Below are 23,141 nucleotides of genomic sequence, written 5' to 3' on the forward strand. Positions count from 1 at the left end.
AAGATAGACACTATAGAAGATCTTGTGCCCTTTTAATTTCTAAAAATGTGTTTTGTCCCTTCCTATGCTGATGGTGCTATTCAGCCTTTCCAATAGAGGCAGTTCTCAACAGGTTTGGGAAGCAGTATGTAAAGTCAAGGGTTGAATACTAAGACTGAGGTTTTAAGATTATTTTATTTGTTTCATATTAATATTTCTTTCTGCTTCATTTCCCTGGATAATAAAAACTGAGTTCACATAAAGAATGAGGAATGATCCCACTAAAGGTCTTGGGTGACCAAGGACAAAACAGAATAACTTCTCTAAGGCTGTCTTCTCAACCATAAGGTACAAAGGTTATCACGATTTGCCAGCTTTAGAGGATTCTCACGAGAATTGAACATGATAACAGTACTCTTTTTTCTTTTTTTTTTTTTTGAGACGGAGTTTCGCTCTTTTTGCCCAGGCTGGAGTGCAATGGTGCGATCTTGGCTCATCGCAACCTCCACCTCCCGGGTTCAAGCAATTCTCCTGCCTCAGCCTCCCGAGTAGCTGGAATTACAGAACGCACCACCATGCCTGGCTAATTTTTTGTATTTTTAGTAGAGATGGCGTTTCTCCGTGTTGTCAGGCTGATCTCGAACTCCCAACCTCAGGTGATCTGCCTGCCTTGGCCTCCCAAAGTGCCGCGATTACAGGCTTGAGCCACCATGCCCAGCCAACAGTACTCTTTTTTCTAAATACAATGGTAACTTTTAGGACCTTCAATGCTCCCAAAATATTATGCGATGAATGCATAATATTACATAGCAATTAAAGATGCTGGAACCTGTGTTCAAATCTGAGTTCTATTTATTGTGTGACTTGGAGCAGGTTAGTTAACACTTCTATTCCTCAGTTTTCTCACCTGTGAAGTGAATATAGTAATAGCATTTGCCTCACTAGTTGCTTTGAGCATTGAATGAGTTAATACACTAAAGTGCTGAATAAATGTTAGCTATTATTAAACATTAAAAATTCATATTATTTATAATCTTGAGGGTAACAATACCCTAAGAAATCTCCCTAACTCTGAAAGGATTTCCTATTTAATAAATGGTGCTGGGAAAACTGGCTAGCCATATGTACAAAGCTGAAACTGGATCCCTTCCTTACGCCTTATACAAAAATTAATTCAAGATGGATTAAAGACTTAAATGTTAGACCTAAAACCATAAAAACCCTAGAAGAAAACCTAGGCAATACCATTCAGGACATGGGCATGGGCAAGGACATCATGACTAAAACACCAAAAGCAATGGCAACAAAAGCCAAAATAGACAAACGGGATCTAATTAAACTAAAGAGCTTCTGCACAGCAAAAGAAACTACCATCAGGGCCGGGTGCAGTGGCTCATGCCTGTAATCCTAGCACTTTGGGAGGCCGAGGTGGGCGAATCATGAGGTCAGCAGATCGAGACCATCCTGGCTAATATGGTGAAACCCTGTCTCTACTAAAAATACAAAAATTAGCTGGGCGTGGTGGCGGGTGCCTGTAGTCCCAGCTACTCGGGAGGCTGAGGCAAGAGAATGGTGTGAACCTGGGAGGCAGAGCTTGCAGTGAGCAGAGATTGCGCCACTGCACTCCAGCCCGGGCGACAGAGCCAGACTCTGTCTCAAAAAAAAAAAAAAAAAAAAAAAAAGAAACTACCATCAGAGTGAATAGGCAACCTATAGAATGGGAGAAAATTTTTACAATCTACCCATCTGACAAAGGGCTAATATCCAGAATTTACAAAGAACTTAAACAAATTTACAAGAAAAAATCAAACAACCCCAGCAAAAAGTGGGCAAAGGATATGAATAGATACTTCTTTTTTTTTTTTTTTTGAGACAAGAGTCTTGCTCTGTCACCCAGGCTGGAGTGCAGTGGTGTGATGTCAGCTCAACGCAAGCTCTGCCTCCCGGGTTCAAGCCATTCTCCTGCCTCAGCCTCCTGAGTAGCTGGGACTACAGGTGCTTGCCATCACACCCGGCTAATATTTTGTGTTTTTAGTAGAGACAGGGTTTCACCGTGTTAGCCAGGATGGTCTTGATCTCCTGACCTTGTGATCCGCCCGCCTCGGCCTCCCAAAGTGCTGGGATTGCAGTTGTGAGCCACCACGTCTGGCCGAACAGACACTTCTCAAAAGAAGACATTTATGAAGCCAACAGACACATGAAAAAATGCTCACCATCACTGGCCACCAGAGAAATGCAAATCAAAACCACAATGAGATACCACCTCACACCAGTTAGACTGGCGATCATTAAAAAGTCAGGAAACAACCGGTGCTGGAGAGGATGTGGAGAAATAGGAACACTTTTACACTGTTGGTGGGACTGTAAACTAGTTCAACCATTGTGGAAGACAGTGTGGCAATTCCTCAAGGATCCAGAACTAGAAATACCATTTGACTCAGCAATCCCATTACTGGGTATATACCCAAAGGATTATAAATCATGCTGCTATAAAGACACATGCACACATTATGTTTATTGTGACACTATTCACAATAGCAAAGACTTGGAACCAATCCAAATGTCCACAATGATAGACTGGATTAAGAAAATGTAGCACATATACACCATGGAATACTATGCAGCCATAAAAAAGGATGAGTTCATGTCCTTTGTAGGGACATGGTTGAAGGTGGAAACCATCATTCTGAGCAAACTATCACAAGGACGGAAAACCAAACACCTCATGTTCTCACTCATAGGTGGGAATTGAACAATGAGAACACTTGGACACAGGGTGGGGAACATCACATACTGGGGCCTGTCGTGGGGTGGGAGGAGCGGGGAGGGATAGCATTAGGAGATATACCTAATGTAAATGACAAGTTAACGGGTGCAGCACACCAACATGGCACATGTATACATATGTAACAAACCTGCACGTTGTGCACATGTACCCTAGAACTTAAAGCATAATAAAAAAAAAAAAGAGAAAAAAAGAAATCTCCCCAACTCTAAGGAAGGTAATATCATACCAGAATTGTCCACATGCAGAAAGTAAATGCATTTTAGTAATCAGTGATAAACTGTAAGCACAAACATCACACATTATGATCAGTCTCATCCAAAAAATTACTGCAGTGAAGTTGCAATAGAAGAACAAACACCACAAAATGCAGACAGGGTCCTTGTCAATGGCAGCAATATACTTTTTGTAGTTTTATTGTTTTAAACTTTAAAAAGAAGCAAAGGCAAAAATGGCTACCTCATGGTTCTCTCTGTTGTCAAGAGGTGGATTATTTCATTCCTCTCACTTGGCAATTACCTATTAGATTGTAAACTCTGTTGTAAGCACAGGGACATTCTGCACTGCCAAATATCTAGGAATTTGATCAGTGCTTGGTTCAATAACTATTTCTTAATGAATTACTCCATATAATTTATATGAAAACTCCATATAAATGAAAGGTTTCCGTATTTTCTAAAACAAACATCAGTCTAGATTCTTGACATGGACTTCAAAGCCTCCTACCATTCTAATTTTCAGTTACTAACTGCAGACCCAAAGTTAACTGAAGGGCCTTAAAAAGTCATCTGGTTTGGTGTATTAATGTTTTTGAAAGATCTCCAAAATTAAGGATTTTACAAGTAACTAAATAACTCCCTATTTAGTAGGTGCCTATTTATTGGGCAACTACTAAGTAAACTTAGTTACTTAGAATTACTTAGAGATAAAACAACAACTATTAATCAGGCACTAAGAAGATAATGTCAGAGATACAAAGAAGATAAGAAAACGTGGTCTCTCAAATGCAATAAAACGCACTTGGGTAGTGTGTGCCTGATCCTGTGTTCCTGTTTCCCCTAAATGCTTTCCCCCACACCCCGTTAGTTATTGTATTTGTCTGGGCTTTGTAGGACTTCACTGAGTTGGTGATTGCTAGGTGGCCTAGTTTGTGTAAATATAATGTGCTGGTCTTTCTCCATGTTCTTTTTTGAGACAGTCTCGCTTTGTCACCCAGGCTGGAGTGCAGTGGCATCATCTTGGCTCACTGCAACCTCTGCCTCCCAGGTTCAAGTGATTCTCCTGTTGCAGCCTCCCGAGTAGCTGAGATTACAGGTGCCCACCACCACGCCCGGCTAATGTTTTATATTTAGTAGAGATGGGGTTTCACCATGTTGGCCAGGCTGGTCTTGAACTCATGACCTCAGGTGATCCACATACCTGGGCCTCCCAAAGTGCTGGGATTACAAGTGTGAGCCACCTCGCCCAGCCGATAGTTGCAAACTACTTCTCCGTGTTCTTTTGGGGTTTGTTTACAAACTTCTTTTTGTATTGAGAGAAAAATAGCCAAAACATCTTTGACAGAAGGTTCTGTACCTGGCAAAAAATCTGAAACATTAGACTGCGGAGCCCTCTTCTTAAAAGTGGGGATCTTGAACCATCCTTTCTTTAGTTTTCTCCTTTCCCTATTACCTATTGGGCCAGATCTTCTGTCCTAAAAATTTGTCTCCTACCCTTCTCCCTCTTTTCCATCGACCCCCAAAAGAAAACCTACACACCCACGCATATACATATTTAATTTTTAGGGCAACTCCACAACTCCGAAATGATTGATGCAAAAATCCTGAAGAAGCTAGGAAACCCCCATCCCTTGTTTCCAATCTCCTGAGTCAAGACCATTTTTCTTGATGTGATTCATGCTAAATCCTTAAGACACTGCTGGATTCTGGATGGATTAAACCTACCTCATCTTTAATCCTAAAGTAGAGAGAAGCAACTAGGGGCTTTCCATGTAGAAAGTGGGGTCAGGAAGCCAAGAAAGAGAATAAATGCTGATTTTTTTTTTGAGATGGAGTTTTGCTCTTCTTCCCCGGGCTGGAGGGCAATGGCATGGTCTCGGCTCACTGCAACCTCCGCCTCCCGTGTTCAGATGATTCTCCTGTCTCAGCCTCCCAAGTATCTGGGATTACAGGCACCCGCCACCCTGCCTGGCTAATGTTTTTGTATTTTTATTAGAGAAGGGGTTTCACCATGTTAGCCAGGCTCATCTTGAACCTCACTCCTGACGTCAAGCGATCCGCCTGTCTCAGCCTCCCAAAGTGCTGGGATTATAGGCATGAGCCACTGCGCCCAGCCTAAATGTTGAATTTATACACCAAGTCACTCAAGAACTTTTATACAGGTGTAAGAAATTTATGTCAAAGTAGCCACAAGATTGCTTAACAGGAGATGAACAAATGTAACTTAATGTTTACCATTAGAAACTAAAGCTTTATGTGAAATCTTGAATTTATGAGGTGGAAGGGAGGGTAGGAAAGTCTGTACCTATCTGTTCTTTTCCTGGTCCCTTCCCCTTATTCCTGAACTGCAGGAGACAGAGCCTCTTTGGGCACTGGTGACCCCATCACTGGGGTGTGTTTATTTGATGGTTGATTTTACTGTACTGGGTACTTCCTTGCCCATTTTCTAATCATTCTGTAACACAGGCTGACTCTTTCCCCTTCCTTCCCTTCTCCTTTCCCTGGGAAAATACAATGAATAAACAAAGACTTATTGGTACTAAAACTGTCAAAAGACAAAAACAAAAAGAGGTAAGAAAATGTGGTTTCTGCTCTCAAGGAGATTTCAGTTTAACAGGAGACACAAAACTAATGCAAATAAAAAAGAAACAACATATATTGAGTCTAGAGAATTAGGAAAAATTGTATTGTACCATGCTATAATAGTAGCCTAAAAAGGAAAAATCAGAGGACTGGAGCAGTTAGGACAGATAAAACTAGGAGCTGGGCCTTGGCTGAACCCAGACACCTGAAAAGAAATGAGGCATTCAGACTTTAGATGCAGAAAGAGAAATAGTTTAATGTGGTTCTGACACAGGGAGAGTCTATCTGTTTGAGACAGTGAATGCTGATGAGCGGTGGGAAAAGTTGGGTTAAAAAGACTGTAAATCACTTGAAAAATTAGGCCAAGTATATTAACCTTCATGTCATAGAAAAAGCTACAGAATGTTTTTAAGTAAAAGAGTAACTTTATTAGTGTGTTCCAGTTTAATCACCCCCATAATCAGGAAGTTCTTCAAATCTATCAATATTCATTCTTACTGTAAGTCCTTGCCCTGTTTTAGTTCTCTGTAGTAGAGGAAAAAAACTGGTGAGTAGACTTACCATATTAAACTTTCATATCCATTAAGGCATATATATTACCCTTAATATAATCTTCCACAATCTTATCTCTTATTTCATTACAGGCTGTCTGTACCTTTGCTTCAAGAAGGTAAATATTCTTACAGAATTCTAATTCTTATCCCTATCTCATGTATAAATGGAATAAATTATCCCTTCCTAACTTATTTAAAATATCCTTGAGGCTGTATGTGGTGGCTCACATCTGTAGTCCCACCCCTTGGGAGACCAAGGTGGGAGGACTGCACCTTGGTCTTCCAAGTGATGGGATTACAGGCGTGAGCCACCATTGAGCTCAGGAATTCGAGATCAGCCTGGGCAACACAGTGAAACCCTGTGTCTACAAAAAACAAAAAAATTAACTGGGTGTGGTGGCACATGCCAGTGGGCCCAGCTACTCAGCAGCTGAGGTGAGGGGACTGCTTGAGCCAGGGAGGGCAAGGCTGCAGTGAGCCATGATCATACCACTGCACTCTAGCCTGGACGACAAAGTGAGATCCTGTCTCGAAAAAAAAAAAAAAAAAAAGAAAGAAAATCTTGACAACACTTTCCTTAAGTGGACACTGATTTCATTATTCCATTGCCTTTTAAACAATCCCAGTCCCACAACACTATTACTCAAGTTTATACTGTAGAGTCTTACAGTTTTTTTTTGTGTATTTGTTAGTCTGTCTTATGCCCCCATTAAGTTGTAACGTCTGACTCATTACTGAATTTACAGTTATGTACCACATAACATTTTGGTCAATGATGGACCACATATGTAACCGTGCTTCCATAAGATTATAATACAATATTTTTACACTATCGTTTCTATGTTTAGATACACAAATATTTACTATACTCAGTAATTTATGTTTAGATACACAAATATTTACTTTATAACTGCCTACAGTGTTCAGTACAGTAACATGCTATACAGGTTTGTAGCCTAGGAGGAACGGGATATATCATATGAACTAGGTGTGCAGTAGGTTATACCATCTAAATTTGTGTAAGTATACTCTATATTTGCACAATGACAAAATGGTCTAGCATTTCTCAGAATATACTGTCAATTAGTGACACACGCCTATATCTGCTCAACAGCCTCCTCTGCATTGCTATCATACCATATTTGAGAGATGAGGAGAAAACGGGCCCTAATAATATGAGCCAAATTACCTTTCCTCCAAGCTCCTAATATTTTTTCTAACATCTTATCAAAACTAAAAAACATAGTTTGTAACAATGTCTTACTGCTATTACTATACCATGTACACAATAAATATTCAGTGGTTTAGGCTGGGCACGGTGGCTCATGCCTGTAATCCCAGCACTTCGGGGAGGCTGAGGTGGTTGGATTACCTGAGGTCAGGAGTTTGAGACCAGCCTGACCAATATGGTGAAACCCTGTCTCTACTAAAAATACAAAAATTAGCTGGGCGTGCTAGCATGCACCTGTAGTCCCAGCTACTCAGGAAGCTGAGACAGATTTGTTTGAACCAGAGAGGTAGACGTTGCAGTGAGCCAAGGCTGCGCCACTGCACTCCAGCCTGGATGACAGAGCCAGACTCCGTCTAAAAAAAAAAGTAATAATAATTCAGTGGTTTAGTTAAAAATTAGACAAGATACTATCAGTGTAATGCAGAGGCTAGAAACATGAGCTATGTAATCTTAATTCAACAGTGTTTACTTTTTAAAGGCAAAAATGTTCACAATTTATTGTCTTCTACTTGGTGAGTTCATGAGCTTTAAAAAAAATCATTCAATCAGACCTGTGAGAAAAAAAAAAAAAAAAGAGCAAACTCATATTAGTTGCTAAGGAGAGTTGCAAAGAAAATAGAAAAAAACTCATCATTCCTATCCTTTCTAGAACGTGTTAGTCTAACAAAATATTCAGGAAGAAAATAAATGACAAGATACAGTACATGAAATAGCAAACACACATAAAAATGTGTAAGCAGCTGGGCACAGTGGCTCACGCCTGTAATCCCAGCAAACTGGGAGGCTGAGGCAGGCAGATTGCTTGAGTCCAAGAGTTTGAGACCAGCCTGGGCAAACTGGTGCAACGCCATTTCCACTAAAAACACACACAAAAATCAGCTGGGCATGGTAGTGCGCACCTGTGGTTCCAGCTACTCAGGAGGCTGAGGGGAGAGAATCACCTGAACCTAGGAGGTTGAGGCTTAAGTGAGTTGAGATCGCACCAGTGCAATGCAACCTGGTCAACCAGAGTGAGACCCTGTCTCAGAAAAAAAAAAAGCATAAGCAATTTGTTTACAAATATATAATGCAGGCCGGGCGCGGTGGCTCACATCTGCAATCCCAGCACTTTCGGAGGCTGAGGTGGGCGGATCACCTGAGTTCAGGAGTTCAAGACCAGCCTGGCCCACATGGTGAAACCCTGCTATCTACTAAAAATACAAAAATTAGCTAGGCGTGCTGGCGGGCACCTGTAATCCCAGCTACTCAGGAGGTTGAGGCAGGAGAATCGTTTGAACCCAGGAGGCAGAGACTGCAGCGAGCCGAGATCACACCACTGCACTCCAGCCTGGGTGACGGAGCAAGACTGCCTCAAAAAAAAAAAAAAAAAAAAAAAAAAATATATATATATATATATGCACACATATATATAAAAATAAAATGCTACAAATTAGTAACTTCGTAACTGTGTGTGTGTATACTACACATAGTATATATAGTATACATAGTGTGTGTATACTACAGTATACATAGTGTGTGTATACTACAGTATACATAGTGTGTGTATACTACAGTATACATAGTGTGTGTATACTACAGTATACATAGTGTGTGTATACTACAGTATACATAGTGTGTGTATACTACAGTATACATAGTGTGTGTATACTACAGTATACATAGTGTGTGTATACTACAGTATACATAGTGTGTGTATACTACAGTATACATAGTGTGTGTATACTACAGTATACATAGTGTGTGTATACTACAGTATACATAGTGTGTGTATACTACAGTATACATAGTGTGTGTATACTACAGTATACATAGTGTGTGTATACTACAGTATACATAGTGTGTGTATACTACAGTATACATAGTGTGTGTATACTACAGTATACATAGTGTGTGTATACTACAGTATACATAGTGTGTGTATACTACAGTATACATAGTGTGTGTATACTACAGTATACATAGTGTGTGTATACTACAGTATACATAGTGTGTGTATACTACAGTATACATAGTGTGTGTATACTACAGTATACATAGTGTGTGTATACTACATATAGTATATACAGTACACACGTACACACACACACACATATAATAATCAGACTTTCGATTCCAGGTCCTAAATTACCTGCAAATTACCTGTATGTAGTTTTCTGCGATTATTTTTTATTACTATCACGTCTACAGTGTGGTTATTATAATCAGGAAAGAGTTCCACAATCTTACTTTTTTATATTTCCCAAACTCTGCTGACACCGAAAGTGTATTTTCCTGCACGCCCACAAGCAAGAATTTAAAAAAAAAAGTAATCAAATACAGTATTTAACTTTGCATTTTTTACATAACAAAGTCAGGCTGTCTACTAATAACAAAAGTTCTATTTCTTTCTTTGTCATCCTTATGCTATAAATTTGTATTTCTTGCTTTATTGCACTGACTAGGACTACAAATAAAAAGCTGGGTAGAAGTGGTGGTAGCAGACATTCTGTCTCATTCCCAATCACACGAGGGAAGCTTTCAATAATTTACTATTAAGATGTTTTCTGGGCTGGGTGCAGTGGCTCACACCTGTAATCCCAGCATTTTGGGAGGCTGAGGCAGGCGGATCACGAGGTCAGGAGATCGAGACCATCCGGGCTAACACGGTGAGACCCCGTCTCTACTAAAAATACAAATAATTAGCCGGGCGTGGTGGCAGGTGCCTGTAGTCCCAGCTACTTGGGAGGCTGAGGCAGGAGAATGGCGTGAACCTGGGAGGTGGAGCTTGCAGTGAGCCGAGATTGCACCACTGCACTCCATGCACTCCAGCCTGGGCGACAGGGTGAGACTCGAGACTCCGTCTCAAAAAAAAAAAAAAAAGATGTTTTCTATAGATTTTTTAGATAGATACTTTCAATCAGATTAAGAAAGTTCCCTTGTATTTCTTTTTTTTTTTTTTTTTTTTTTTTTGAGACGGAGTTTCACTCTTGTGGCCCAGGCTGGAGTGCAATGGTGCGATCTCGGCTCACAGCAACCTCCACCTCCCGGGTTCAAGCCATTCTCCTGCCTCAGCCTCTGGAGTAGTTGGGATCACGGGCACGTGCCACCATGCCTGGCTAATTTTGTATTTTTAGTAGAGACGGGTTTTCTCCATGTTGGTCAAGCTGGTCTCGAACTCCGGACCTCAGGTGATCCACCTGCCTCGGCCTCCCAAAGTGCTGGGATTACAGGCATGAGCCACTGCGCCCGGCCAGTTCCCTTGTATTTCTAGTTTGCTAAGAGTTTTAGCCAACTGCTCTTTTCTGTATCTATCAAAATTGCCACATGTAATTTATCACTTTTTCCTTATTAATGAAACAGATTACAATGATTAATTTTAAAATGTTAAACCAGCTATCAGTGTTAATTTGTTAATGTTCTTTTCAAAATATTTGCATCTATGCTTGGTAGAAATACCAGTCTGCAATTTTCCTTTCTGGTGATGTCTCTGTATAATTTTAATATTAAACTTCTGCTACCCTCAGGAAAAAAAAATACAGTATTTCTTTAACAGGGCCATTGTTACCTCTCCTACATCTTTTCTTTTTCATTATTTTCTATTCATACACAGTAGCAATTCCTCCAACCACCAAAGCAGTTCTAAATCCACAACTCCATACCTGGGAGCTGGGTTGCTTAGGCTCATCCATTCTCCCAGGAGACTCACTTCTGGCTCTGTGTCTCTCTGTCAAGGGAACAACACTGCCGGAGGGGCTAAATCTGTTGGAAGAGGAACATAAAGGGGACTAATAGAAAAGCAGCATCAAAGAACCTGAAAAATGGTGATGTCGCCCCTCTTTATTCTATGGCTGAGGAAGGGGGAACAAACCAAGCAACAAATAACTGAGGAATAGTTTCGTGGAGTTAATACATAATCTGATTTGAAATAATAGGTTAGCCCTAGTAAATTTAATAAACACAAAATGACATAACAGATAGAACATATGAGCTGGTGAAGCTAAAGCTAAATATAAGCTTTCTTCCCTATATAAATACTGGGAGACCATAAAAGAATAAATTAAAACGGGGCCTATAATTTTGTTTCTTCTACGTAATTACCAAGTTTTTGGCTGTTTCTTCCCCAAGGTCCCATAATAATCTGTATTTTAGACTATTGATATAGATCATGGAGATTAAAAAATCTTTGCATTGAAGTTGATACTTTTTTTTTTTTTTTTGAGACAGAGTCTTGCTCTGTTGCCCAGGCTGGAGTACAGTGGCGCGATCCCAGCTAACTGCAACCTCCACTTCCTGGGTTCAAGCGATTCTCCTGCCTCAGCTGGCCCAGTAGCTGAGACTACAGGTGCGTGCCACCAAGCTCGGCTAATTTTTGTATTTTTAGTAGAGATGGGGGTTCACCATGTTGGCCAGGCTGGTCTCAAAGTCCTGGCCTCAAGTGATCCACCCGCCTCAGCCTCCCAAAGTGCTGGGATCACAGGTGTGAGCCACCACACCTGGCCCTGATATTACTTCTGATAGTTTTTTTTTTTTTAATTTTATTTCCATAAGTTATCATGGAACAGGTGGTATCTGGTTACATAAGTAAGTTCTTTGGTGATCTGTGAGATTTTGGTGCACCCATCACCCGAGAACTTCTGATACAGTTCTAACATAGGAGGACAAGTTCTATGCTCAAGATTATTTTAATGAGGACACAGGAAGACAATACTCAAATCAAGATCACCTGAAGCCAGGCACAGTGGCAGGAGAAACGCCTGAATCCAGGAGGTAGAGGCTGGAGTGAGCCAAGATTGCACCACTGCACTCTAACCTGGGCAACAGAGTGAGACTTCATCTCAAAAATAAAATAAAATAAGGCCGGGCGCAGTGGCTCACACCTGTAATCCCAGCACTTTGGGAGGCTGAGGCAGGCAGGTCACGAGGTCAGGAGATCGAGACCATCCTGGCTAACATGGTGAAACCCCATCTCTACTAAAAACACACATACAAAAATTAGCTGAGCGTGGGGGCAGGCACCTGTAGTCCCAGCTACTCGGGAGGCTGAGGCAGAAGAATGGTGTGAACCTGGGAGGCAGAGCTTGCAGTGAGCCGAGATCGCACCACTGCACTCCAGCCTGGAAAACACAGCGAGACTCCGTCTCAAATAAAAAAAATAAAATAAAAAGACCACCTGAAGTGGATACAGTATACACTAACTGAATCTCTGTGATACATTTGTTTCTCAAGACCAAAGTAATAGTTTTTTAGTTTTCTTTGTTCATATAGTCAATTTAAATTTATTTTTAAGAGGGAAAAAGAACAAATATTACCAATCTAAATTAGTAATATTTCTTTCTTTCAACTGAGACTTTCTCTCAATTGACTGAAACCCATGGTATTTCCACGAAAAAGAAATGTCTAATAAATACAATGTATTAAAAGAGAAAAGTGAGGCATGGGGCATAGTAGCACTGGTGAAAAAAAGGGAGACTGTCAGGCCTGTGGTAGCAGCAGTCATCCATGAAAGAAAACAGGGAAGATACCATCACATGACAAAGGAAAAAAGAGATGAAAAATATCCATAACGCTTTTCTTCAGAATTACTATTTTACTAATTTGAAAAGAACAATTACTGCTGGTACCATACTTCCTCTAATTTGGTAGTTGGGGGCAAAGAAAAGTAAGCAGTGCCACAAAGGAAAGTGAGACTCCCGGAGGCCACCTACCTGTGTGATAACACACCAAGGAAGGGCAATGCTGCTAGGTTCCCAGCTGATGATCGGCTCCCTGCCTGGAATCCCGAGGAAGCCCTGGCAATTACTGATCCTATCCTAGTGTGGCTGCAGATGCTATTCTGATTCACGGAAGTGTCTAACTTTACCACAGTTCTCACAACATTGTGAATACTTCAGGAATGGAGCTTCCTGGTTTAAAAAAATAAGAATGCAAGTCTTTTGGCACACCTCCAGTTTCCCCATCATCAACTTATTTTGACCAAGAAAATCAGGTAAGGAAAATGCTCTCTGTACTACAGAGGACACTTTAGTGGTCTACACAATAGCCATTACATGGGAAAACCAAACCAAACCAAACCTACCTGTCAACTTCACTGCTTGTTGGCCGAGCCACCTTGGCTCCTGAAGACCCTAAAGTGTAATTTTCCTGTCCTACAGAACCATGGCCTGTGGTATCAATTACCATGGCTGTTACTTCCTCTGCACTACTCCCATCTTCTCCAGAAGGCTGATTCTCAGGCCCAAGCCACTCCTCCAGATTTTCAGTTTTGATGTGTACTGCTCCAAGAACTCTAACTTCATCATCACTCCGACCCCCACGGTCCGCCACTCCTGTCTCCACATACCACTGTCCTGCTCGGTTGATCCGAAGAATGGGCTCCCGGCTCTCTACATCAGAACTTGGTTCAATGATCTGAGGGCTGGTGGACTCCTCAGGAGGACTTAGCTCTCTGATATCCAGCACAGCACTAACCTGACCTCGCCGGTTTCCCTTTGGGGTATTATGTCGTGGGCTAAGGGAGCGGTTGAGATTTGGTGTAACCCTGTGAGACTCTGGAGGTCTCTCTTGATGCTTTGTCCTTGTTTGACTTAATTCTGCTTCAACCTCAGCCACATTAATTTTGAAATGAATGCCCTCCAGGATCTGTGTACATTTGTCTATAATATGCTGCATTTGCAGAAAACTGGCAGCTGTTAGGTAGCTGATGATATCTGCCAGTTGCAGGCATATCCGCCCTGTGTAACAGAAAGAAAGGAGCTGTTCAAAAACAGTAGGGTTCTTGATGACTGAAATGGAGACTGTACTCATCTCATTCAAGGACATGTGATCCCGGAAATAGGGGGAGCTGGCAGCCAGCACCACTTTGTGAGCCCGAAAAGCTTGTCCTTGCACATTGACCACAATATCACAGAGACGGCCCTGCATGCGCAACTGGTTTAGATGGCTCAGGACAGAGTTGCTGAAGTCAGGAATCTCCAATTGTATGTTCCCACCTTTCTCCATGGTCGTGCCTGAGGGTGCATTCAACCCTGCTGAAAAAAGAAACCATATTCTCATTAATAATTATAATTTTACTTCCCAGATGTTTTCCATTTCAAAAGTATTTAAACATAGTTATCTGGTAAAATTTCAAAATCTCCAGATAAAAGAAATACCTTCCTTATGTTTAGATGTGGAAACAGAATCACCAATAGGTTTTTTAGTTTAAGTTTCACAGGAGGACATAGTTAAAACTAAAAAGTGATCTTTAGACTCCTAAAAATTCATGTTATGACCATGCTTTCCTTACTAATAAGTTATATAACATCAAAACAGAAGTTCAACAGAAGGTAGGGGGAAGGACTTTTAAGTGTTAACTATAAGGTACTTGCAGACTGAATATAACATCTCATAACTTTACAACTTTTCTCTGGAGGAGGAAAGCTTTCTGAATAAATGCAATTCTACATAGATGGCTTGATATCCCTCTTCTTAGTATTTTACTACCTGCTGCAAGAATTATGTTTATTATTTCATAAAAGAACTAATATCCCACATGAATGTAGGCTAATATTTCTAAGCTTAAGAATCAGAGCCCCCCCACAAAAAGACTTTGGTTATAGGGCTCTGAGGCAAACTCTAGGAAAAATCCCACAGCTGTGCCAGGATTCAACCAAGATGCAGAGAATGTGAAGTTCAGTTGTCAAAATTAGGAAAGCTGGGTAAATCTGCCAAATTCGAAGTTGGCAATTCCGAGGTGGTGATGAATACTTCCATCCTGAAACTTAGTTCTCCAGATCCGATGAAAAAATACAGCATTTACCAAGTATGCCAACATTTTTCCATTAAAATATTTTTTAAAAATGGCTGAAACACTAAACCTGAAGCTGCATACAAGATAGTTGAAAGTACAGTTTCAACTACTGAAAATAGTTTGTATAAATCCGAACAGGAAGACATTTACTTAAGCCCAATGTGCGTTCACTTATCTATATATCACATAGTTACACCACACCTGAAACTTCAGGAACTTACTCTGCCAAGCTCACAGTACTGCCCCGAATTAACAACACACTTATTAAATAGGGAAGTGTATACACTGTTTTCAACAATCAACTTTAGCCAATCTGACCTTTTTCCAAAGCGTTATTGTTTGTTTTGAAACTTTTAATCCAATAAGAGCCTCTGTCGATGCCATCATGAATTCAGATGTGTTTATTTTGGAGCCTACACCAGCGCCTTTTTTGTTTGCTCTTTCCGGCAATTCCCCAGTGAGGAAGCCCCTGGAGGAAAGTCTTTCGCTACCGTCGGCACTGGAGGGGTGAGAGCTGTAAAAGGGAGAATTGGGAACGGCATGGGGTTGGCCACTCCAGCACTTGAGTAGCTTTCTTCTGCGTTAGGAAGCCTGGGGAGAGGGGAACTGGCTAAAGGGCAAAATGTCACTGAGGAACTTCGGAGAAGATGGGGACAAGGCGTCGGGCGGGGGAGCCAGCGCTCAGGTGAGAACTAGGAAGGGGGCGGCGCCCGAGGACCGGCTCCAGGCGGCAGCGGGCGGGGAGCTGCCGGGAGGTGGGTGTGCGTATCTGGGTGTGTCCCGGCTGCGGTGGGGGAGGGGGCCGCCCTTCCCGGGGTCCTGAGGGAGGGGCCCCGCGAGGGGGCGGGTCCGGCAGATCAGCCCGGCCGGGGGCCAAGGAGGTGGAAGGTCGCCCGGTGCCTGGAGGCGGGGTGAAGGAAAGTAGCTGAGCGCCCCAGGAGCGCGCTGCGGCGGAGGGCGGGCGAGGTGACCCCGGTGCAGGGAAGTGGCACTGGGGTGTGGGGCCCGAGTCCAGTCAAGGAGCAGCACCTACCTCCGGGGGTGGAAATGGGCCGGAATGGGCCGGAACACCGTCCCGGAAGTGAAACCCCCCACCCCCTCCCACGGAGCGGGCGACGTGCCGGAAGGAAATCACTCAGCCTTACACCGCCCCCCTTCCCCCATCCCCAGAGCTTTCCTTGCCTCGCGCCCCCTCCCCTCTGTGCTCTTCCTCCTCAGTCGGGAGGAGGGCGGGAGCACGGCATCACGTGGACGGTCCTGTCTCTGCCCATAATGGCGAGGAAGGGCGGGGAAAAGGGGCGGACTTAAGGGGTGGGAAGAAGGTGGTACTGGATGAGGGGAAGATTGAGGGAGGTTAGGGGGAGGAGCCGAGGCGGACGCTGCCGGGAGCGTGCGTCGTGACGTCATCAAAAGACCTCTTATATACAAGAGCCCAGGCACCATATTGTCCTTTCGAGGTAGGAGTCGACACCGCCGAGGTAGGTTTTATTGTTGCGAATGTTGCGGGTTTTTGGGCCCTCCAGCCTTTGTCTGCTAAGGTCACCCTGAATTGACTGGGACTTCTAAGCCAGTCGCGCGCCTTTGCAGGGCCTACAAGTTGAGGATGGTGGGGGATTGCACATATGGTGCATGCGTGACCTAAGCTGCGACTATGTTAGAGTAGAACTGCAGAGAAGCCTCGGCTCTCGTGCCCTGCCTCTGATGAAGCCTGTGTTGGTAGGGACATCTGAGAATAATGATGAATGCCAACCGCTCTGATGGTGGCACATGCCGAGTCACCCGAGTAAGCTATTGTTAAGGGCCGTGACCCAAGCCTCCATCAGCCGTCCGCTCTCATGAAAGGCTGTCGGTGGTAGTCCACGTGCTTAAGTGCCTGCATTCCGCAGTGTCACCAATATTTCCATTAGTGTTTCTTTTTTCTTTTTTTTTGAGACCGAGCCTCGTTCTGTCACCCAGGCTGGAATGCAGTGGCTCGATCTCGGTTAACGGCAACCTCCGCGTCCCGAGTTAAGCAATTCTGCCTCAGCCTCCCAAGTAACTGGGGCTACAGGCGCGCGCCACCATGCTAGGCTTTTATATTTTTAGTAGAGACGGGGTTTCACCATGTTGGCGAGACTGGTCTTGAACTCCTGACCTCAGGTGATCCACCAGCCGTGGTCTCCCAACGTACTGGGATTACAAGCCGTGACCCACCGCGCCCGGCCCGCCATTGGTGGTTCTTAACTGCGGGTGCAGTGCTCCTTTGTAACATTAAGTGTATCCTTTACCTGTCGCTAGATAATGAATGGTATGTTACCTGCATCATTGGTTTAAAAAGACGAACCGTTTTTTTAAAGAACACGTTCTTTAAAAAAAAAACCCTGGAACAATGAATTAAAATCTGTACCCGATCTCTTTAGGTATGGTGCTGGGTGCATATGCAGTGTGGCTCTGGATAGCACCTTATGGACAGGTAAGAATCGGGGAAAGTATGGTGGGAAGAATGAAATCTAAGAGGTGGTCTCAGCCTGTGATGCTTTAAGAGTAGTGGACAGAAGGGATTTCTGAAATTCTATTCTGAGGCTTTAATGTTAACAGCATTGATATTTAACGTGACTGCTGTGAGGTTCATTCTCACTGTTTTGCTTGCATCTTTTTGTTTTCTAGTTGTGTCCCAAAGGAAGGATGAGAATAGCTACTGAAGTAAGTTGAAAATTCCCTCTCAAAAAGGTTTAAAGCCATTGGATGTGCCACAATGATGACAGTTTATTTGCTACTCTTGAGTGCTAGAATGATGAGGATCTTAACCACCATTATCTTAACTGAGGCACCCAAAATAGTGATTTGGGGAACATAGAGAGTACACCTAAGTTCACATGAAGTTGTTTCTTCCCAGGTCCTAAAGAGCAAGCCTAACTCAAGCCATTGGCACACAGGTGAGAAACCTCTATATTGTACTTCTCACTTTTAAGGGATTAGAAAATAGCCAAAGCAATGATAATTATCTATGTTAGTGCTTCTCTCCCCTCTTTTCAAATGAGAATTTTGCTCTCATATTGATACTAAGTTTAATACTGAAGAAAGTGTGAAAACAGATAACTATGATGGTTGCATAGTTCAGCAGATTTAATCAGGAAGAGATGTACTATCTGTCTGATGTATCTGGGGTGGTTGTGGTTTGCTGTTAATAGTTAAGCAGTGTACCACCAATCTACCATTAAAATATTCTTTGCTGACAATTTTGTATTAAAATTACAGGCATTAGACAGAAAGCTGGAAGTTGAAATGGTAAGTGAAACTATCCAAGTAAACAGGTAACTGGGCAAACTGCCTATGGCACCAATGGCTTTTTAGTTACCTCCTACTAGTGCTGAATGCATTAAATAAATGGTGGATTCTTGTCTTGTTATGATTAATAAGAAAGTTTGTAAATGCAGCCTGGATGATGATAAGCAAATGCTGACTGAACATGAAGGTCTTAATTAGCTCTAACTGACTAAAGGCATTTGTTAGTTTTGGCAGGGGGAGAACACTCATCTGTGGCTATTCTGAGACCACTCTTATTTCTTAGGTGGAGTCCAACTTGCCTGGACCAGCTTAATGGTTCTGGTAAGTATTAATGAAAACAGTAGATAGACTTAATGAAACTGCTGATGGTGATATGCTTACTGCTGAGCTAATGGCTTAAGGCTTGGCTGATGAATACTGACTGTATTTTCTTTGAGCATGTCTGGAACAGTGTTTATGTGTTTTCCTTGAGCATGTTTGGAACGGGGTTTGTGTAATGATGTTGATCAAATGTCTGACCTGAAATGAGCATGTAGACAAAGGTAACACTGAAGAACCCTGTGACAGACAACTTTGAAAAGAGTTTAATGATGTTTAGCATTTTAATGGAAGTCCTCATTTGTATTCCAGCTCCTGGTAACGTTTTTATCCATGGATGACTTGCTTGGGTAAGGACATGAAGACAGTTCCTGTCATACCTTTTAAAGGTACATGTTTTGTTGATGTTAACGTTAATTGATTGAGCTACTGTTAGTGATGATTTTAAAATTAAAGCAGATGGGAATCTCTCTGAGAAAGAAAATGGAGATTAATCTTAAACTGAAACAGTAGTTGGGAAATCTTTTAGAAATCCACCTATTACTACCTATTGGTAAAGGAGATTAAATTTCTACAGGTATGGAGAGTCGGCTTGACTACACTGTGTGGAGCAAGTTTTAAAGAAGCAAAGGTATAGCAGTCCCAAGTATTTTTTTTTTTTTTTGAGACAAGAGTCTAGCTCTTGCCCAGAATGGAGTGCAGCGGCACTATCAGCTCACTGCAACCTCTGCCTCCCAGGTTCAAGGAATTCTCCTGCCTCAGCCTCTTGAGTAGCTGGGATTACAGGCATGTGACACCATGCCTGGCTAATTTTTGTACAGCTGTGTTGTCCAGGCTGGTCTCGAACTCTTGACCTCAAGTGATCTGCCGGCACTGACCTCCCAAAGTGCTGGGATTACAGGCGTGAGCCACCGTGCCCCGCCTCAAGTCTGGTTTTTAAGCGTTGTAAAGCCGATACAATGATGATAACATAGTTCAGCAGACTAACGCTGATGAGCAATATTAAGTCTTTCGCTCCTATCTGATGTATCTGGCGGTAACATTCTAGTTTATGCCCTGAAAAGGGGAATATAGCCATTCTATAATGTTTGGAGATTTTGGATTACTCCTAATTGTATGTAAGTTGTCTTACTGTGTATTGTCCCTTAATTTCAGGACTCAGAATTCATGCTTGAAGAAATGCAGGTTAGTTTAAACTTAAGGAAATTTTTAAGGTGGCAAAAGGTTTTGGTGGCATATACACCTTAATCTGTAGATGGGAGTGATTAGCTGTTTAAAAGTTAAAATGACTGAGAAGGAAATTGAGTAGGGCAAATTTTAAATGGGTATTATTTTTCATCTTCAAACAGGCAGACCTGTTATCCTAAACTAGGTGAGTCAGCTTTTGGTACATGTGATGATTTTCAGTGTAACCAATGATGTAATGATTCTGCCAAATGAAATATAATGATATCACTATAAAACCGTTCCATTTTGATTCTGAGGTTACTCTACTAACAAGCATCACACATTTGTATTTTGCCATGATTAATATGTTGGCTTCGCTTTCAGGGTTTTTAATGACCACAAGCAAGCATGCAGCTTACTGCTTGAAAGGTGAGGATTGGAAATGTTGGGACTATTATAATTGCAGAATACATGATGATCTCAATCCAACTTGAACTCTCTCACTGATTACTTGATGACAATAAAAGATCTGATATTCTGCATTCCCATGTAGCATTTTAATTGAAGTCTGTAAATGTGGCTAAAAGTCTTGTCTTATTTTTTGAGACAGGATCTTGCCTCACCCAAGCTGGAGTGCAGTGGCCTTTGAAGCTTTACTACAGCCTCAAACTTCTGGGCTCAAGTGATCCTCAGCCTCCCAGTGGTCTTTGTAGACCGCCTGATGGAGTCTCATGGCACAAGAAGATTAAAACAATGTCTCCAATTTTAATAAATTTTTGTAATCCATCTGGAGTGTGTAGTGTTTACTTCAAAAAGGACAGTGCTTTTCATCTGTTCATTAGTTGTAAGCATAAATCACATTCAAAGGCTATTATAACTCCATGGTATTTGCTTCATTAACACTGCAGCCAGTTAAAATTTTATGGGTATTTTACAAGGTGTCTTATGCATTAAAGTGCAATATTTCCTAATTCTCCATATGAGCAAATTGTCAGGTTTGATAGGCCCCTGTGCTAATTGGTTTTGAGCTTTGATGGAGCTACTTTGGAGAAAGTCATGATGGAGAAAGTATTGATGGAGCTACTTTGGAGAAAGTCATGGTGAGTCTGAGGCTGAGAAAATAAGTTACAGAAAGTACTATAGAAATGCCCAACTAGTGATAGGAATTAATGGAATTGGGGAAATCTACAATCCATAGCCATGGTGATAGGTTTTTGGCAAGCACTAAGTGTTTAGGGATGCCAAAAGTGGGTATAAGGGGCACAACTGGTTTAAGGCAATCTGCCCCAGGGAAACAGGACCAAGGGGCCAAAATTCCAAGATGGGTCAAATTTTAATTTCAGTGTCAGTACAGCTGTGCTTATAATGATGTCTTTGTTAGCAGTAATGGTTTTACAAATCTGTTTCTGGGCTAAGGCACTTTAGTCCCATTAATGATAATAAAACTTCAGTTACCCTCTGAATTTTCCTTTTGAGACTGACTCCTGTTGCCCAGGCTGGAGTGCAATGGCATGATCTCAACCACTGCTCACTGCAACCTCTACCTCCTGGGTTCAAGCGATTCTCTTCAGCCTCTTGTAGCTAGGACTATAGGCACCTACCATCGCAACCAACTCATTTTGGTATTTTTAGTAGAGACGAAACCCCATCCTCCCAAAGTGCTGGGATTACAGGCCTGAGCCACAGTGCCCGGCCTCCCAGGCCTTTTATGCTTGATTTCTTCAGGACCCTTCCCATTGTCATTTCACAATCTCATTGAAATGTCAGCTTATGCACTAAATGCGTGTAAGTTTTGTAGATTGGGAATACCCAATTTTGTCTAAGAAAAAAGGCCTCCCCCTCCCCCAAATAAGCACATTGTTTCATTTCCTGGGGGCCACCCAAATGTCTCACACAGGCTGTAAAACAACTACCACCACCTGGCTGGGTGCTGAGGTGGGCGGATTACCTGAGGTCAGGATTTCAAGACCAACGTGGCCAACATGGTGAAACCCCATCTCTACTAAAAATACAAAAATCTAGCCAGGTATAGTGGTGGTCTATTGTAGTCCCAGCTACTCGGGAGGCTGAGGCAGGGGAACTGAACCTGGGAGGCTGAGGTTGCAGTGACCAGCAATCCTGCCACTGCACTTCAGCCTGGGTGCCAGGGTGAGACTGTCTCAAAGGAAAAAAAAAGGCTGGGCGTGGTGGTTCATGCCTGTAATCCCACCACTTTGGGAGGCCGAGGCGGGTGGATCACACGGTCAGGAGTTTTGAGACCAGCCTGACCAACATGGTGAAACCCCCATCTCTACTAAAAATACAAAAGTTAGCCAGGTGTGGCGTGCACCTGTAATCCCAGCTACTCGGGAGGCTGAGGCAGGAGAATTGCTTGAACCTAGGAAGTGGAGGTTGCAGTGAGCTGAGATCATGCCACTTGCACTCCAGCCTGGGCAACGGTGAGACTTGGTCTCAAAAAAAGAAAACACACACACACACACAAAACTACCACCACCTACCCCAAACGGTTACCCTTTACTCTTCATGTGACCACCATGACCTATTATGTGTTTTGTTCTTACTTCCCCCACAAGAATGTAAGTGCTTCAAGTTTATTCCTTAATGTTGGAAAAATGAATGAAACTGCAAATGTAGTAGATCAGTTTTTGGGGAGGTACCAAAGACAAGTTGGTGAAATACCTTGATTTTGAAGTGAAAAACGATGTTACATTTCAAAGTATCTTTTCGCCAGGTGATGGCTCAGGCTTCGAGACCAGCCTGGCCAACATGGCAAAACCCGGTCTCTACTGAAAAAAAGCGAAAATTAGCCGGGTGTGGTAGTGTGGGCCTGTAGTCCCAGCTACTCTGAACCCTGGAGGTGGAGGTTGCAGTGAACCAAGATCGTGCCACCTCACTCCAGCCTGGGCCTCCTAGGCTCAAGTGATTGTTGTGCCTCAACTACCTGAGTAGCTGGGATGACAGGTGTGTGCCACTGCTCCTAGCTAATTTTTTTTTTTTGTATTTTTAGTAGAGACGGAGTTTCACCATGTCAGCCAGGCTGGTCTTGAACTCCTGGCCTCAAGTGATCCAACTGCCCTGCCCTCCCAAAGTGCTGGGATTACAGGTGTGAGCCACTGCATCCAGCCAAGTTCTATTCTTTTTTTTTTTTTTTTTGAGACGGAGTTTCGCTCGTGTTGCCCAGGCTGGAACGTAGTGGCGCAATCTCGGCTCACTGCAACCTCCGCCTCCCAGGTTCAAGCGATTCTCCTGCCTCAGCCTTCCAAGTAGCTGG

General features: G+C 42.6%; 1 protein-coding gene, 1 long non-coding RNA gene and 10 other non-coding genes across 32 annotated transcripts in view; 11 read left to right on the forward strand and 1 right to left on the reverse strand.

Annotated features, from left to right (window-relative positions):
* Positions 1–16,479, reverse strand: part of ZBTB37 (zinc finger and BTB domain containing 37) — a 36,022-nt gene extending 19,543 nt beyond the window's left edge. The window contains exons 1-4 of one of the 5 annotated variants that reach the window (XM_004027924.5): positions 16,152–16,479; positions 15,437–15,632; positions 13,406–14,357; positions 10,989–11,088 (exon numbers count right to left, since the gene is read on the reverse strand). In XM_004027924.5, coding sequence (XP_004027973.1) covers positions 10,989–11,088; positions 13,406–14,328 — 1,023 coding nt within the window. In that variant the 5' untranslated portion in view covers positions 14,329–14,357; positions 15,437–15,632; positions 16,152–16,479. Of the gene's footprint in view, positions 1–10,988; positions 11,089–13,401; positions 14,358–15,436 lie in introns of all 5 variants that reach the window. The other 4 variants (XM_055366089.2, XM_055366105.2, XM_063710789.1 and 1 more) reach the window with 4 other exon arrangements.
* Positions 16,441–20,656, forward strand: LOC101143413 (uncharacterized). Of its 17 annotated transcripts, none has more exons than XR_008672717.2 (12): positions 16,467–16,596; positions 17,518–17,570; positions 17,765–17,800; positions 17,994–18,033; positions 18,356–18,385; positions 18,611–18,706; positions 19,016–19,092; positions 19,281–19,334; positions 19,859–19,888; positions 20,053–20,075; positions 20,255–20,299; positions 20,481–20,656. It is a non-coding gene; the product is annotated as an uncharacterized lncRNA (long non-coding RNA). The 17 variants fall into 17 exon arrangements; XR_004067186.3 differs by having other exon boundaries at positions 16,472–16,596; positions 18,669–18,706; XR_010135388.1 differs by having other exon boundaries at positions 16,462–16,596; positions 20,053–20,299.
* Positions 16,806–16,885, forward strand: LOC115932339 (small nucleolar RNA SNORD74). The gene has a single exon (XR_004068629.2). It is a non-coding gene; the product is annotated as a small nucleolar RNA SNORD74 (small nucleolar RNA).
* On the forward strand, positions 17,623–17,682 carry LOC115932392 (small nucleolar RNA SNORD75). Its single transcript, XR_004068680.1, has one exon. It is a non-coding gene; the product is annotated as a small nucleolar RNA SNORD75 (small nucleolar RNA).
* Positions 17,846–17,927, forward strand: LOC115932297 (small nucleolar RNA SNORD24). The gene has a single exon (XR_004068590.2). It is a non-coding gene; the product is annotated as a small nucleolar RNA SNORD24 (small nucleolar RNA).
* Positions 18,193–18,261, forward strand: LOC115932379 (small nucleolar RNA SNORD77). Its single transcript, XR_004068662.1, has one exon. It is a non-coding gene; the product is annotated as a small nucleolar RNA SNORD77 (small nucleolar RNA).
* Positions 18,535–18,595, forward strand: LOC115932340 (small nucleolar RNA SNORD44). Its single transcript, XR_004068630.1, has one exon. It is a non-coding gene; the product is annotated as a small nucleolar RNA SNORD44 (small nucleolar RNA).
* On the forward strand, positions 18,877–18,941 carry LOC115932380 (small nucleolar RNA SNORD78). The gene has a single exon (XR_004068663.1). It is a non-coding gene; the product is annotated as a small nucleolar RNA SNORD78 (small nucleolar RNA).
* LOC115932310 (small nucleolar RNA SNORD79) lies at positions 19,131–19,215 on the forward strand. Its single transcript, XR_004068600.1, has one exon. It is a non-coding gene; the product is annotated as a small nucleolar RNA SNORD79 (small nucleolar RNA).
* On the forward strand, positions 19,655–19,736 carry LOC115932341 (small nucleolar RNA snR60/Z15/Z230/Z193/J17). Its single transcript, XR_004068631.2, has one exon. It is a non-coding gene; the product is annotated as a small nucleolar RNA snR60/Z15/Z230/Z193/J17 (small nucleolar RNA).
* LOC115932337 (small nucleolar RNA SNORD47) lies at positions 20,114–20,190 on the forward strand. The gene has a single exon (XR_004068625.1). It is a non-coding gene; the product is annotated as a small nucleolar RNA SNORD47 (small nucleolar RNA).
* On the forward strand, positions 20,334–20,410 carry LOC115932305 (small nucleolar RNA SNORD81). The gene has a single exon (XR_004068596.1). It is a non-coding gene; the product is annotated as a small nucleolar RNA SNORD81 (small nucleolar RNA).
* Positions 20,657–23,141: the final 2,485 nt, after the last annotated feature.

This window comes from Gorilla gorilla, chromosome 1, assembly GCF_029281585.2.
Source record: "Gorilla gorilla gorilla isolate KB3781 chromosome 1, NHGRI_mGorGor1-v2.1_pri, whole genome shotgun sequence".
Taxonomy (NCBI): domain Eukaryota; kingdom Metazoa; phylum Chordata; class Mammalia; order Primates; family Hominidae; genus Gorilla; species Gorilla gorilla.